This window comes from Ursus americanus, chromosome X (assembly GCF_024610735.1).
Source record: "Ursus americanus isolate L20-20 chromosome X, mUrsAme1.1.p, whole genome shotgun sequence".
In the NCBI taxonomy this organism is placed as follows: domain Eukaryota; kingdom Metazoa; phylum Chordata; class Mammalia; order Carnivora; family Ursidae; genus Ursus; species Ursus americanus.
In genome coordinates, this window is record NC_142164.1 from 109,564,624 (window position 1) to 109,582,188 (window position 17,565).

Below are 17,565 nucleotides of genomic sequence, written 5' to 3' on the forward strand. Positions count from 1 at the left end.
CATAGTACCAGCTTAGCCAGGTTGATACATTCTAAAGCCACAACATCTCAGCACTTATTTCAACAGGTGAAAAATTAAATGGAAATTAAAAAACCAGTTATTATATCCTAAGTTTTAAATTTCTGGATGAAAACTAGAGAGAGAAGAGCCATGCAGTTCATGCTGTGTGTCTCAGGAAGCTTCTGACCCTAAGTGAGTCAGACTGGTTTAAACGTAAGGAGACTTCTTGCCTCATATAATAAGTTGAAAGGCAGTGTGGTTTAAGAGCAGGCTAATAAATGGTTCCATGACTCCATCTAAGATCTGCATTCTTTCCATCTTTTTGCTTATCATCCTTAGGCACGCTGAGTTTGTCGTCAGGCTTATCTCTTCCTGGCCACAAGGTGGCTAAAGCAGTTCCAACCATCACATCCCCACACGCTAACATCCAAAAGTGTCTATTTTGATGTGTGAGGAAACTTTTCCCATTAGTCTCCTGAGCAGAACTCTCTTGACATCCCACTGGCCAGAACTAGTCATATGTCTACCCTAAGCCAATCAATGGCAAAGGAAATAGGATTACAAAAATTTATCTTCCTAGGTTATGATTATGTCCACACAACTTTTTCTCTCATTTTAGTTATCTGCTTATGACATAAGCGCCAAAGTACAATTATGAAGTCAAAAGGCATAATACTACTTTATTTTTTTTAATGTAATGCTAAAGCAGCCCTGTTATTGACATCTTTTTTCCTCTCTGAGTTCATATTGGAGTGTATATACTGAGCCAGACAGTGTCTGGATAGTTTAGCCTCCTGTGAATCACATGACTACCCATTACCTAAATCAAACTGGGTTTCTATTAGCAAAGAATAACAGGAGAGATGGATGGGCAGTGGCTTTGTGTCTATTCATTCACTTAGCATTTATTTTATACCTGTAACCACATCAAGAGCATCAGATATGAAAGCTCCACAAGTAATACGTAGGAAAAGAGAATTTCTCCATGGCCCAGAGAAATAAAGTATGACCATCTTGTGAGTTCTAGAGGGAAACTTGAAAACAGACACATGAAATGGCCAACAAGCACATAAAAAGATGCTCTACATAATTAGTCATTAGGGAAATGCAAATCAAAACCACAATGAGATACCACTTCGCATCCACTAGGATTTTCCAAAAACTGGGAAAGTAAGTGTTGGTGAGGATGTGGAGAAACTGAAACCCTCATACACTGCTGGAAGGAATCTAAAACTGTGTGGCAGGTCCTCAAAATGTTAAACAGAATTATTGTGACCCAGCAATTCTACTTCTAGTACCTACCTCCCAAAGATAAGCATTTGCCCAGACAAAAACTTGTACATGAATATTCATATCAGCATTATTCATAATAGCCCAAAACTGGAAACCCAAGTGTCTGTGAATGAATAAATGGATAAACAAATTATGATCTATCCACACAATGGAATAGCATTCAGCTATAAAAAGGAATGAAATACTGCTACGTGCTACCATGTAGATGAACCTTGAAAACATTATGCTAAGTGAGAGAAACCTGACATGTATGATTCTATTACCTGAAATGTCCAGAATAGGCAAATTCACAGAGCCAGAGGGCAGATTACCGATTGCCTGGGATGGGGGGAGAGGGAATGGGCAATGCTTGCTCAATTAAAGCCCATTTAAGGTATGGGGTCTCCTTCTGGGGGGATAAAGATATTCTGTAACTAGACAGAAGTGGTGATTGTACAACACTATGAATGTACTGCCATGGAACTGTTCACTTTAAAATGGTTAATTTTACATCAAAAACCAGGGATGTACTGTATGGTGATTAACATAATATAATAAAAATATATTATTATAAGAAATAAATAAATAAAATGGTTAATTTCATGAATGTAAATTTTATTTCATTTTTTAAAAATCTTTTTAAAAAGACACGAGAGAAAATAGCTTTTTCTACCTTATTAAGAATAAAGTGGTTAGAACTGCCAAAGCACCCTGTGTTCAAAAAGAGACAAGTCTGAGAAATAAAAATCTTCCAAAAATGGCAGAGCAAAAAGATGGAAGGAACCCAGGTTTGGATGGGTTGTCAAGCCGTTTAAGTGATCTGCCACAAAACCACTCTTTCTTAAGACTTTTTATTTTGTAAGATAATTAATTACCTATTAAGAAGTCTTAGGAATGTTTTGCCAAATGCTTTTATTTTCTCTCTTTTATTTATATTTGCTGTCTGGAAGCTGGCAGGCTTCTGGAAATTTCCCTAAATGCTTCCAGATATTCCCATAATTCTTTTCAGACACCACAGCTTTTGAAAACACTCTTTACTTACCTATAGAAACCAGACATGCACCATTCCTGTTGTTATAAAAGCCAAGTGCTGTAAACCTAACCACTTACAGAACCTAACTATTCCAGACCTCCCAGAAACAGAGACTGGAGCAGGACAGAACGCAGGTATATTCTGTCCAGATCTTATGTGCAGTTCATGGGCACTTGAAATTCCATAGTCAGAAGGAACCTGAGTTTCAACAAAATGGATTTCTTTTTAGTCTCAATCTCACCTCAATTCATTTTAGTGTTTCTGTATATGCTAATGGGGCCTCTTCTCATTTTCACTGCTAGATGTGCACACACATGCACACACTTCACAGCATGTTCCTGCAGAAATGTTTTTACTTTAAAAATTAGTCAGAAATAAGGGCACCTGGATGGTGCAGTCGGTTGAGCAACCAGCTCTTGATTTTTGGCTCTGGTCATGATCTTGAGGTCACGGGATCGAGCCCCGCATCATCCCTGAGGACTCTGTGGTCAGTGTGGAGTCTGCTTGTCCCCCTCTCTCTGCTCCTCCCCCTGCTCACACGCTTTCTCTAATAGGTGAATAAATATAATCTTAAAAAAATTACTCAGAAATCACAATGCCACAGATCCCTCAATGTAGCTCTGTCTCGTCCTACCCCAGCCTATATCCCAAGAAAACCACCTTGGGTGGAAGCAAAAGGAGGAGGTACGAAGGCAGCTTGCCACTTCCTGCCCTTTCCTGCACTGGAGCTGTGAAGGAGGTGGAAATCTTCAGGGATACTTGAGCTATGGTTGTGGGGGTCCCATGTTGCCAGCCACATCACTCGGCAGGTGCCAAAGCAGGGTTTCCTTCATATTATTTAAGATATTTCATACAAAGAACTCAAATGTTGATTTAAGCTTTGTGTCAGGTATAACTTATCCCAACTACGACTCATGTGATGCTATATAGCTGCAGAACATTTCCACACACATCACACTATTTAACTGGAGCTACAGTTCCTCAGAATAGGTCATCTTCTTGTCCCCACTTTATGATAGGAAGTCAAGAAGTTAGGAGCCATGAACTGCACACAGACACAGCCTGGACATGGCAGCCTGGCCTCCAGCCCAGGCCTTCTGAGCCCAGGTCTCCTGCTCTTTGTGTTCTCTGTGTTCTGGGGCCCAGCTGTCAGTACTTGGTGCTCAGGGTCCTCCTTAGAAGGACTTAGGAGTCTCCAGGGACTCCTAACTCCCACCTCACAGCCCAGGCTGTCTGATGTTCCCTTTGCTAACCTTACTGTTACAGCAGCTACCTGTAACTCAGCTAAGAAATGCTGCTTTCATGGCCAGACTCATGAACTGGGGAGTAAATCATAACCCTGCAGGACTGATGGAGATAAGAATAGAATTTCCTTTAGAAACCCACTAGCAGCACCCACCATACCTCTATGACCTTTTTTCATTTTTTTAAAAGATTTTATTTATTTATTTATTTATTTATTTATTTATTTATTTATTTATTTATTTGACAGAGAGAGCACACATGTGCACAAGCAGGGGACGCAGGAGAGGGAGAAGCAGTCTCCCCACTGAGCAGGGAGCCCAATGTGGGGTTCAATCCCAGGGCCCTGGGATCATGACCTGAGCCACAGGCAGACACCTCACTTACTGAGCCACTCAGGTGCCCCCTTTTATCATTTTTCAAAAGAAAGTTTTTCATAAAAAACATGAATGTTCACAGAGGTCAGAAAGAGCCTTATATCTTTTGGTCTCTCCCCCATCCCTACTTACCCTATCCCCAGGAAATTCCTGGTAGACACCATAATGTTGGAAGTTAAACAATAATTCTGTGTTAGTTTCCTATTGCTACCATACCAACCGCAAATTTAGTGGTTTGAAGCAACATAAGTTTATTATCTTATACTTCTGAAGTTCAGAAGTCTGGGTACAGAATGGCTCCACTGAATCCTCTGCTTAGTTTCTCTAAAATAAAATCAAGGTATTGGCAGAGTTGTATTCCTTTCTGGAGGCTCTGGGGATAAATATGATTCCATGCACAGTCAAGTTGTTGGCACAATTCAGTTCTTTGGGACGATAGCACTGAGGTCCTTGTTTCCTTGTTGGTTGTCATCTAGAAGCCTCTGTCAGCTCTTTATGGCCAGTTGCATTCCTCATCACATTGTCCCCCTGCAAGTCCTTCCTATGCTTCACATCTCTGCCTTCCTCGTTTGCTTTTAAGAGGATTTATGTGATCACATGAGGTCTGTTAGATAACCCAGAAAAATCTTCCTGTTTCAAAGTCAGCTGATTAGCAACCATAATTACATCTGCAAAATCCCCTTTGCTGTGTAACACAACATGACCACAGGAATAACACCAGAACACCAGAGGGCAAAAATGGGAGGTCACCAAATTCTGCTTAGCACAATCCACCCTCTGATGGCCCCCACGATCCCCACCTCCATTGCACATGGCCTCCAAGTTCAGTTTTCTACTAAGTCTTCCTATGGTATTTAAGCTTTTTCTATGGTGATTAGGATTTCTCTAGAATTGTCAATATTTCTGAGCCCTGACCAACAGTATTTAATACCCACATTTCTACTAACAGTTTATTTAAGACAATCTAGGCTTTTTTCTATCATGCTGTCACATCCTAGGTAAGTTACTTCACTTCTCAGGAGTAAAAATTTCTTCATTTGCATGAATAATACTAGTTTTAAATTTTAAAGAATATTCCACAGAATGATCTTAATCATCTCCCAAGTGGCTTTGGATTTCAGCCATTACCAGGCTCCACAAGAAGAATGTCATCAAAACTGGGGTGCCTGAGTGGCTCAGTCACTTAAGTGTCTGACTCTTGATTTCGGCTCAGGTCATGATCTCAGGGTCGTGAGATTGAGCCCCATGTCGGGCTCCATGATGGGCATGGAGCCTGCTTAAGATTCTCTCTCTCTCCCTTTACCCCTCCTCCTCTCCCTCTCTTAAAAAAAAAAGAAGAATGTCATCAAACAATCTGGTGGTCCTTTTTTTGGACAGTTCAAATAAGGGGGTACGGTCTGGTCAAGTTGTTTGCTTATCTTGAGATCAGGTGTGGGCTGGTGGTCTCTGAGATGATCTCTGAGATGATCCTGAGACAAGGGAACCTGTATCTACTTCCCAGTGGTGGACACAATGCCAAGGCCTAACAACAACGAACCATGAATTTTTCATTTAACAAACACATGTCTAGCATTTTGCTTACTAGGCACTGTTCTAAGTTCTTTATGTTAACATACAGGCACTATTATTGGTAAGTTATTGATGAGGATGTGAGGCATAGAGAAGCAAGTAACTTGCCGAAGACCACATAGCTATTAAGGGATGGTGCCAGCATCTGAATACCGGCAGTCAAACTCCAGATCTCATACTTTTAACCACTATGCTATACTGCTGGAGTGCCATCCTCCTGGCCACCCCTTCTTACTCATCCCAACAGTGCGGTTAGAAGACGTGTCAAGGGGAAATTATGCCCTACCCCCACCCTACTGCCTCCACTGGGCCATCAGAGAATTAAGGAAGAGAGGTACTTGGGAGAAGAAGAAAATGAGGTGACCAAAACCAGAATTAGGGAAGGAGGTAGAAAGTAAGGAAGTTGGACATTAATGGGCTCAAAATGTTAAAAGTTTAAGCCTGTCTGTGTCTCCATGTCTTTTGCCTCATGACAGCTTAAAGCTGACTTCCAGAAATGCTAAGAAATTCTAGCCAGAGAGCATAGTGAAAAGAGTATCAGCTATGGTCCTCAGAGAGCAGGTTGAACACACAGTGGGAGCCAATTAAAAAAAAACCTGATTAAATTATATTTCAAACTATTTTAATTATTGTGTCTATCAGAGGGAGGAAAGTACTATTTAAAACCTAAAATCACTATAACCAGCTATACTGCCATTTAAGAGAAAAATCCCTATTATTAAGAAATATATGTCTACATTGTTTCTTCCCCTTACAGAGGCTGGCAAGAAAAGAATGAGAAAATACAGAAATGTTCAAGCTTCTATCATTCTTCTATGCTGTGAAAGGTGAGGTTGCAAACTGGCAATGCGTAGGCCCAAGCTGGCTCACAGACATGTTTTGCTTGGCCTGCCTAATGTTAGCCTGCACAGTGGGTTTTCCCCACTCAGTGTTTTAAATTGAAAATAGTTGCCAACATATAAAAAAAATAGGCAAGAACCCTTTGACAGATGTATTGCAAATAAGTTCTACTGTGCCACAGCCTGCCAAAACTCTCTTCGGCGTGAATTCTGACAAACAGAAGTTCCTAATCTTAATGAAATCCAATTTATCAATTTTTTCCTTTATGGTTAGTTCTTTGTATGCCCTGTTTAGAAAAACTCTTCATGAAATTCATGAAGATATTACCCTATGCTTTGTTTTAGAAGCCTTATTGTTATACCTTTCACATTTAGATATATGGCCCATATTGAATTAATTTTTGTACACAGTAGGGATCCAGGTTCATTTTTTTCCGCATGGATATCTAATTGTTCCAGCACCATTTATTGAAAAGACCGTCTTTTTCGCCCACTGAATTATGGTAACATCTTTATTGTAAATCAAGGGATTATATATGTGTAAATGTGTTTCTGGGATCTCTACTCTGTACTATTGATCTGTTTGTCTAACATCTGCAACAACGCCATGCTCTTAATTACTGCGGCTTTATAGCTAGTCTTGAAATCTAGTAATGTAAGTCCTCCAACCCTGTTCTTCTTTAAGATAATCTTGACTATTCATTGGGATGAACACTTAAAATTGGTACATGTACGTTATGACTCAATAAAAAAGTAGGTAACACAAAACAGACCTTCTGAGGGGTAAAGGAGAGGAGATACTGAGCTTCTCTCAAGGAATCAGAAATCTAGCAACACAGGAGCCCACACGGCGTTAATCTAGACCTGCCCTCAAAGACAAGGTCTGCAAGGTCCTATCCGTCACAGTCCCCGCCTATCGCTCCCTACCACTGTGACAGATGGGCCAGTGCCACTTCTCATCTTACTCTGACTCACTAATTTACACTGCTGCTCGGACCCTGGAGGTATTTAAATTAATGGACTAACTTAGCAGAATCTGTTCATGTAGCTCTGACCATGTGAAGGGGTGTCCCTGGCAGTGCCAGGGAGAAGGCTACACTGCTCTGAAGAGTTAAGGGGAAATGAAGGAAGCCTGAGGGGCTCCCCTACAGCAGGTTTCACAACACGGTCACTATTAACATGTGCGGCCAGATCACTCTCTGTGGTGGGGGTTGTGCGACGCACTGTAGGATGTTTAGCAGCACCCTGTCTTCTACCTACCAGAAGCCCTACCAAGTTGTGACAACTAAAAACGTTTCTGGGTATTGGTTCCCTGGGGGCGCAGAGGTAGAAGTGCACCCAGTTGAGACCTACTGGCCCAGACCTAGCGTAGAAACAGGAAGGGGAGAAAAGAGATCTGAAGTGGGGGTCTGGGCACTGAGTTAGAACAGAAATACTGGCAGGACCTCCACAGTTCCCACCTGCCACCTTCCCTCTGCCAGCAGAAGGACACATCCAGGAAGAGGGACAGGAACACTCAGAGCACACTGTGCAGCTCGGAGCTGTGAACGGGTCGGCTGCAGCACAACCCACAAGGGGCATCTTTCACACAGAACACAATGTGAACAACGTCCCCTGGATATAAACTATATTCCATAAATTCTGCCCCTTTCCCTCGCCACCCCATCTTCCATACACAGACACACAAATGCCTCATGTAAATGACGTTCTGCAGGGAAATAGATGGTCCATTTATCAAACTAATTCCTAGGAAATGTATCTGAGCCAGAAGTGATAAGGATAAAAACATCAGTTCCTCTACCATTACCTCTGCCTCTCACAATCTCCAGAAAGACTGAGATGCAGGCTCTCACCACACATGGGTTGAGGTTCAAGCCAATTTCATTTGCATTTCAAAGGCCCTACATCACAATTCCCTGTATCTGTATTTAATTTTCTTTGCTTTCCTTTATTTCATTCCCCAAGCATTATCTTTCTTCCCCTTGGCTTTCCTTCAGCCTTGTTGCTTTGTGTAAGTCTAATCCAGGGGTGGAGGCATGCACTCTGTTCCACAGTGGTGTACCTAGAGCAGGAGTGGTTCACCCCAGGTCCATGAAACTGGGGTGCATTCTCTGTAAAAAGTTTAAAAAAAAAAACAGTAACAAAACTGACCACAAGTCAGTCTTTTATTTTCACCATGTACCAGTGGTTCTAAACTTGTTTAACACTGGCCAATGCTAAAATGCGCACCCCCCCAAATATTCTGTTGGTCTATGTTCAAAACAATTACTGTGGTTACTGTTGTTTTAAATATATTTACTTATTAAATATGTATACTTATATATACATATTTACTCTATGATTGAAAGACAAATGCACTGAGAAAATCACTTAGACCTGCCAACACCAATGTCTGCACTTCCAAAACACCTATTTGAAAAACAATATGGCAGTACTCTTTGAAGTTGCAGTTTGCCGCAGAGATGCTATACTTGGGAGCATTTCTCCCCCAGACGGACAGATTTTCAGAATTATTAAATAAATTCAAACGAGAACTCATGTTCCAAACAAATCGGTATTTCAGCTTCATTTCCAAACTCTTAGTTTCTGCATTTTGTAAAGCCTTCTTGCCAAAAAAAAAAAGAGAGAGAGAGAGAGAAAGAAAAATAGATAAGAAAGAAAAAAGGAACAGAAGAGCCCTGCGCCTCTCGGTCATCTCAGCACCCATTACCTCCCCCCAAAAGAAAGGACTGAGGATGGAAAACGTCTTGTGTCATCCAATAGATCTCCTGCCTAGCAGGGTTTAGTCCCTTGCGTTCTGGGCTTTGGTCCTTTGTCCAAACACATGCCAGAAGATGTGTAACAAATCAAACTAACAGGTTTGGTTCATGTCAGAAACACTAGTTTACAGTCTTCTAGTGAAGCATTTCCTTTCTAGGGGGTAGGAAAAAAATTGAGAGAACACAAATCACTCCTTGAATATTAGTGAAGTGACTTCATGCATTTGTGCTTAATCTTGAAAGAGGCTATAATTTCAGGATGCTTTATGACTTTTCATGACATGCCTTCCCATCCAGCCCCCCGTGCCCGACTCTTGCCACTTCCTTCCCTCTACGCTCCACTGGCTCCTCCTTCCAGGAAGAATCTTTTGCAGTTGCCAGAATACACCATGTTCTTTTACTGCCTTGCCTTCACATACGCAGCTCCCTCTGCCTGGAACACCCTCTTTTTCTTAGTTAATACCTATCCCTTTCTTTAGACTCTTCCATGAAGCTCTCCTGGATCCCCAGTCTGCATCAGATGTCCCACCCCCACACCATGTGTTCTCACAGCAAACTGGCCTTGTGCCTCCTGGTGAATAATGTGCTCCCTACAACTTTTTCCTCCTGAGCTGACAGCTAGACCACACTTCCCAGTCTCCATTGCAGTTAACTGTTGTCATCTGAGTTCTGGGAAATGAAGTATGCATACGAGTGACGTGTAGCACTTCTGTGAAGAGAAATTGTATTCTTCCTGTAGTATGTCTTTTTCTCCACACACTGGCTAAAAGGAGAAAACTCTCTAGCCCTAGAGTAAGATGAAAGCATACATGAAAGGAGTCTGGGTCCCCACATAACCACAAAGAAAATGGGGCAACTAAGAACATCCTCTCTGCACTGTAAGGTGAGAAATACACGTCCATTGGGTCAAGTCACTCTACTCTTGGGGTTCTTTGTTATAGCAGTCAGCCTACCCTCATACATCTTATGCACTGCAGTTCCTGTGTAGGGGTGGTTTCTTTGGATGCAAAATGAAGCTAGCTAGAGCAGTAGTTCAGTATTAGTGGGCATCAGTATCACATGGAGGGCTTGTCATCATGAACACTGCCAGGCCCACTCCCAGAGTCCCTGTTTCAATTGTTCTCCAATGATAAGTTACCCAATGATGCTGGTACTGCTGGTCTGGGGATCGTGTTTTGGGAACCGCTTGTCTAGAAGATCTCAGATCTGTTTTATCTCCAAAGTGAGGGATAAAGTGATCCTCACCAGTGCTTGGGAAAGGTCAGGGCCAGGTGATCTCCAGTGTCCAAGCTTATGAGCCAGATCACAGATAATTTTTTCCAGAGTTCATTTGGTATTCAACTAGGGTACTAGAAATATCTCATGTGCATCCATATGCATCCACCATACAGAATAAAACCCCCATATGATAGGAGACTGGCAGACTCCTACAATTATTCAAATTTTAAAAGTAAGAAACTGCAACTGGGATGCCAGGTAACTAGGTTGGGCTCTCAAGCCCGCTCTTCCTGATCCCTCCCCCTTCATACTTACTCCAGCTAAGGATATGATGATGGTAACATTTTTGAACAAAAAGAATACTGACAGGATGAAGCAAATTACCTGGACCCCACATTAAGTCAAGTTTTCAATCCAGTGGATCTTTAAAATGCACTATGAGTTAGGCATGATCTCCCAGGACTGCCCAGTGTTTACCATGTACAGATGTTTAAGGGCCTACCTCAGATCACTAGGAGGTAAAAATAATCAAATCTCAGACTTTGATTTAATTGGGAAGACCTCTAACTCTTTTCCATAGCACTTCCATGAAATGCACAAGACCAAATGCAGGCCACAACATATCAACACGAAGACTCCATAAAAGCCAGACTTAGTTATCATACATTTATTTTTAACATAGCACCCCAGTTTCACATCATGTACATTTTCCAAAGTTGGAGATTTTTAACCTACTACTTGAACAGACTTTCCAACAAGTGTGAAAAAGAGGCAGTAAGGTTAGAGTCTACAAGTCACAATCCAAATATAGGTTACCCTATATTTATTTATGTTTAAGATCAATATACATAATGTTCCCAAGGTCTAACAAATGAATAAAACTCTGGCTAAGTAAAATATTAACACAACTTGTTATCACATTATCATGAAAAGACAGAAGGCATCAAATATATACTTTGCTGTTACTCATTTTACTGTTCAATGTACCTGTAGTGAAAAAATATACACTTTTACTCTCAAGGTTAAAATAGACCATCAGCTCATTCTCTCTCCTGGCCCACTGCAATGAAGACTAAAATGGCTCTTCCTGACTCTGGCTTTCTTGAACACCATATTTGTGCGGAAGACAAAAAGAATGGCAGTGCGAAAGAAAAGGGTACACCCCGTTCCCTAGATAGGTACAGGTGAAGTCCTCATACAAGTTGCCTTAAGACAAAAGAAAAACAACAAAACTCAGCCGATCCAATCACCATAGGATGGGGTGCTTGTATCAACTGCACCATTCTGAGGGCAGAGCTCCATGAAGGACCTTTAGGATCCAGTCCTGTTGTCCAACAGAGTACTTAAGCAGGGTGGAACTGGTCCCCGAATTTCCCTAGTGTAGCCCACAAATTCCAATACAAGCCCTCTTGAAAGTCCCTTGTCCTCTGGTCTTCAGAGTCTTAAGCCTGTTTTCTGCAACTTCCCACAGCCATGAACTTAGCTTAGAGCAAGACAGAGGAACTCACAAAACACACACACACACACACAACATTTTCCAATTGTTAAGAACAGAGCAAGGCTCCTGTAACTAGAACAAGTCCTCTCAGTTGAAACCCTGCCTTTATCATCATGTAGGTTAGCAAATGTAGACAATAACTATCTAAGCCTAAAAGCAACTGTGTACTCAGCATCTCTTGCTCACATTAACAGACTGGCTGTTTCAGGGAACACCTGTAAGGCAACCTCTGAATGCCTATTTTTGAGGAAGGCAGCGGCTCTTAGACTCTGATTGTGCTGCTTTTGAAGTCTGGTCCTCCATGTCTGTTCTTATATTTGCTCTTGGGAGGGTCGCAAAACTAGATGCATTTCTCATTTCAAACAAGCCAAGTGGGGTGGCTCGCAGAGTAAGACTCACATGCAAATAGCCATCAATGACTAAGCTGCTGGCATTGGTGAGCAGTAGCCTTCAGCCTGTGCCGAAAGAGGAGATGCCACCTCAGAATTCCAAAAATCCAAATCCCCACTTCTAATAGGAACTTGAACCACACTAAGTCATGATGCAAAAAAGAACATAACAAACACCCATCACTAATGTGTAAATTCAAGAGATCCTTTGAAATCAGAGTTTTCAAAGAGTACACTTGCGACAGAATAAGCCAGTTGGAAAGAGAAACTAACGTCACTTTTCTTCTATTTATATAACTAGAGGAGAAAAAGACCTTCCTTTTTCTAATTGATATTACATTTTGTTCATACTGTTTAAACCACAACCTACTAAGGTTTACTTGTCAATAATATGGGAAGATCTGGTTGCTATGATATTTGGAATTCTTTTTTTTATACTTCCAAAATCACATCCCTTTGGTGATGTCTAGTCAGGAGGTGTGATTGTAGTTTGTGTTGAACAAATGTCTTTAGCTGTAAGGTGTTATACTGTGAGATCGTTCCAACTACTGCTTAGAAGAAGACATCTGCAAATGCCTGCTTTAATTGCAATTAAAAACATCCATTCCAGATGATTATCTTATTGATCTTCCGAGTGCACATCTAATATTACCATGGTTGAGAGATCATTTAAGAAATAGACAAATTATCATTTATAAAGAGACTATAGAATCAAGTCACATATGAAGAGAAGAATGCTTTATGATAGTTCAGACACTGGTAGGAAATCAAAGAAAAATGCGTGTTTTTGATTACTCCCCCTAAAATATGCTGAAATCGAACATTTGCAACCCACATAACTAAAGATATATCGAAGAAAACTATAACTTACTACATATTGAGTTCATTTCCATCGCAGTAGTCTATTTTAAAAACAAACTCCCATAAGGAATACAGGAATGGAATCCATTCAAAGCAACAGCTGTCAAAAGTTCTGCCAAGAAACTCAGAGTAATTTATTGCATCATGAAAGGTGAGGTGTTCAGAAGAACAAATAGTTCAATCATATTCTTCCCTTCAGATTTTATTTTTTGCTTCAATCCAAGAAAAATATCTAGATCTAAAACTCACTGAAACATGTTTTCATAATTGAAGACTTACTAAGTAAATAAAATTCAACATGGTAAATAGAAGAAACCCTTCTAATCTATTTTTAGTATTGCTAGAGGCTAGAGGACTTGACTTAGAATCTGTAAGATCAGCTAGCATTCCAACTCTGCCACTAGTTATCTTTCTACAGATTCTTGGGCTAGAAAATGTAGTTTCTGATGGCCTTGGTTTCCCCACAAGCAAACTGCAGGAGACAGGTACAAGTCCTCTCAGCTCTGACATCCTATTCTCCAAGGACAGTAAAATGGGCACAGCTTCCTACTAAGTCTCCCCTCCCAATCAGGCCCAAAACACTTCTCTAATATTTATAAAGCAGTTAGCTCTTTCCAACTAAAGCAAGTGCAAGTATCTGCCTTGATTACAACACGCACCTCCAGTCCAGATATCTACCTCTTGGTTGTACTTCATGTCTGCTGGACAGGGAGGTGGCAAAAGCAATACACCACTTACAGGAGACAACGAGGTACCCCATTAGCCCACTATCAATTCCTACTCTGCTTTCATCCTTGGGAACATCGGACCCCTCTGGAGGAAGACCACTTAACAACAAGCTTATTAAACCCCCATGGATGGGGGCAACATCCACATTCTGTCCATTGAATTCCAAAAAGCAGGTCTAATTTTGGAGACGTTTTATAGAAGAGGTATAATGGTGATTTCAATAGCCTTCCTATAAATAACACTGAAGGCTCACAGAAACATTAACAGGAGTTATAATCCCAAATTAAAAGTGCACATTCTGAGAAAACAGAGACATGGAAGAAGAGCACTAGTCAGGTAATAATAATAGTGCGTATTTGTGTTTTTTTTAAATCCACTTCTAAGCAACTAATACACTGTGTCACTGTTAAGTGCAGTCAAGAAAGCTGGGTATAGACATTGATGTGTGCTTTAATGCAATGCTCATCGTAAAATATCAGTGAGACTATGCAACTCATGGGACCTTAATTGTCCAATGTGAGTTTCTTCCTTTAGTGAAAACCAAGCCAACTAAACAAAACCCCAACCTCCTAATTTGTCTCATTCTGGCACTGACTTGATGGGGGAAAAAACATATCAATATTTTTTAAATGTATACTAAAGACTAATATTCCTGAGTTCGTATGCCTCCTTACTGGACATGCAGTGCTATCTCGAGGGAGCGCATGGGTACTGGAAGATGAGGAGATGGAGTGCACACACTGGTCTTTCCCGGGCGGAATGTAACAAAAACTAAGCATGCTGTGGAATGTCTACAGCAAGGACACTGTTGATAAAAATAACTTTAGTCCCTAGATCTCAGGACACAGGAAAAGAGGTTACCTCAAAAATCTGCATCGCCCATTCATAATCTTAGGAAGGGTTTAAAATGACTCCAACCCCCTCCCAGAGGGACAGAAAAGGCAACCAAAAGGGAAGGAAAGGGGGAATAGAAAAATAGTTTAAGTTCTGGGATTTTCAAAATCAAATCAATTCAAAATCTTTTAATATGCACAGAATCGAATCAACAATTTGTTTTTCTTTGGGAAAACATCATCTGCTTGAGCCTTTCTCTTTTGCCATTAAGCTATTGATAAAGCTTGCAAATAAAATACGGAAGCATTAAATAAATACCTCCTTATTCTAAAAGCTGTCAACTCTACTGAAACAGAAGGCTTAATCCCACACTGCAAACCTACCCTAAACCACCTCAAAAAGGACCCCAGGCATACCACACACCTCTACTCTAAAAATGGGTAAATTAGCAAAATGCGTAAGAGTGAGCATTCCTTGTAATCAGTCTCTCAAAGTGATGTGAAAGCGGGCGTGCCCTGATCCCTGTGGGGGTCAGTCAGGTCCCAGTTTCAACTTGAGCTTTCAGGAGGAGCGGGTGATCAAAATTTCCATAGGATACTGGCTTCTGCAATTTGAGCTCATGGTTTTACATCACATACACTGGAGTCAGTTGGGCTCTGCTGGACGGTACATAAACCAATCACTTCCCAAGGGTACACTTCACAGAGAACAAACACTTGTATATCCAGAGTGAAGACTGGTTTTCTTTCATCACTCCTTCACCTCAAAATACAACCACAATCCAAGTTAAAATAACAAAGACAAAAATAACTACCAGAGTTGTTGGATTTCTGGTAACAACCATTTCCCCTTCTTCTCCAGGGTGAATACCTGGGTTCAAGCAACAAATATTTATCAGTCCAAACAGTCTCTTCAGCCTTTCACATCTGATGTGTGCTTTCCAAATTCATGCACTTACAGACATGTTATCCCATGCAGGATAAAAGTAGAGATCTGGCAACTATTTATTTAATTTGATCAGGTGAGGCGGTTAAAGCAGATTGCTCTTGCCCAAAAATTTACACGAAAGGACTGAGTTCTGTGAGTTGATGGCCTAGCTGGGCCAAGTTAAATAGATCACTGACAAAACTTCCACTTTACAGAGGAGCAAAGACCCAATAAATCTCTGCCATTCAACAGAAAACAATAGTTATGTATTATTTATAGCTAGATACAATGTCAAAATGGCACTAGAGAAGCAATTTTTGGCATATGGTGGCGGAGGACACAGCGCCTGTCTAAATCTGATGCTCTTGTTTTAGTTTTCTCTTTTATTATCATCATGCCAAAGACTATCTAGTTGGAATCCCAATTATTCAGGAAACCAACCTACTGTATTTGATATACATACAAAAATAAAACAAGCATCCTGAAGGTACTAGGTTATGAGGTTTTATACAAATCATAAATTCTTTAAATAAATAATGCTCTAACTTGTTTTTAATTGCTAGAAGATTGGTTTTTGGTAAGGAGAAACACCTAACAACTTGAGGAAGTCCTTAAGAATGGGAGATAAATTCCATTGAAGTTACAATTTCAAGTGTGATAATCAGTTGTATTTTTCCCACCAGAGTAAAACATACAAGCGAAGTACAAGAGAGAAGGAAATATGGATTATATTCCGCTGCTTGCAGCTTTTCACACAGTCTTGGACATCTATGACAAGTAGTTGGGTTGAAACATTCAAAGGAAAGATCTTGGCAGAAAAAGTCACCCACTGTTACTTGAATCTTGGGGGTTACAATACAGTGACTGGACGAAGTTGTTCCAATTGGTTTTCCAATGCAATCCGTTCTTGATGAACCTCCTGATTTGTACAAAACAGAGAGAAGAAAACAAAAAAGCAAAGGGGTCATTTCCTGGGTTCATCCCTACTTCATCAGATATTAAAAAGAAACTTGTAAGCGGACCCACAAACACTGAAGTACCACATGACTCTAGGACTGGCAGAGTAGAAGGCATCATATTCTACAACTGGTGACTAGACAGAGGCGGCTTCACCATTTGTCATCTCACAGCTCCTCTCTGAAGACGAGGAAATGAAACTCACTGACGCCATCCCTGCTTCAATCTCACTGGCAGTTTTAACAGGATCGGTGGTTGGCAGAAGTCAATGTTAAAAATCAAAAGACAGAGACTGGGAGAGAACACAAAAGCAAAAACAGAATGCTAATACTGAGAGGTGAGCCAGCAGGACTCAATTTCTAGTTGCGATCTCTCATTTCTAGTCCAGCACCACACCTGGGTGGGTCTGAGGGATGAGCAAGTGCACTGGCCATCCCTCTGCCAAAATCTCATCTTGGCTCCTGCACAAAATACAACTGAAGGTGTGACTGCATGGCTAAAAACAGGGAGAAAGAAAAACAGGACCAGCCGTCTGCTATTTGGGAATTCAAACTTTTGGCCCTAAAACAGATTTATTGGCAGGAAGAGAGGGGGACATTTAAAGACATTTGTAAGTAGAATCAGTTAAGATGGGAAAGAAGTCTGTAGAAAGGCTCAATTCTGAGATGCCCCGGAAGAATCAACATGCTAACAGTACAAACAGAATTCAACAAGCGTTTTTTCACTACCCTCCTCCTATCCAGCCGTCCAAGAGTCTTTTTTAAAAAAAGATTTTATTTATTTGACAGAGAGAGACAGCGAGAGAGGGAACACAAGCAAGGGGAGTATGAGAGGGAGAAGCAGGCTTCCCGCCAAGCAGGGAGCCTGATGCAGGGCTCGATCCCAGGGCCCTGGGATCATGATCTGAGCCGAAGGCAGATGCTTAACGGCTGAGCCACCCAGGCGCCCCTCCAAGAGTCTTTGATTAACTGTCTACTACGGCCAGATTCTGTCCTAAGTGTGACGGTATCTGCAAAGAACAAGATGGATCAGACCAATGCCCTCATAGGCTTTATACTCAA

The 17,565-nt window shown here is 41.0% G+C and overlaps 1 protein-coding gene across 16 annotated transcripts in view; it reads right to left on the bottom strand.

Annotated features, from left to right (window-relative positions):
• Positions 1–17,565, bottom strand: part of REPS2 (RALBP1 associated Eps domain containing 2) — a 397,176-nt gene that overhangs the window by 137,052 nt on the left and 242,559 nt on the right. For 13 of the 16 annotated variants that reach the window (XM_045777996.2, XM_045777997.2, XM_045777998.2 and 10 more), the window contains one exon: positions 10,962–16,466. The exons of the other annotated variants lie outside the window; for them this stretch is intronic. In XM_045777996.2, the coding sequence (XP_045633952.2) occupies positions 16,398–16,466 (69 nt within the window). In that variant the 3' untranslated portion in view covers positions 10,962–16,397. Of the gene's footprint in view, positions 1–10,961; positions 16,467–17,565 lie in introns of those variants that run through there. 16 annotated transcript variants of the gene reach the window in all.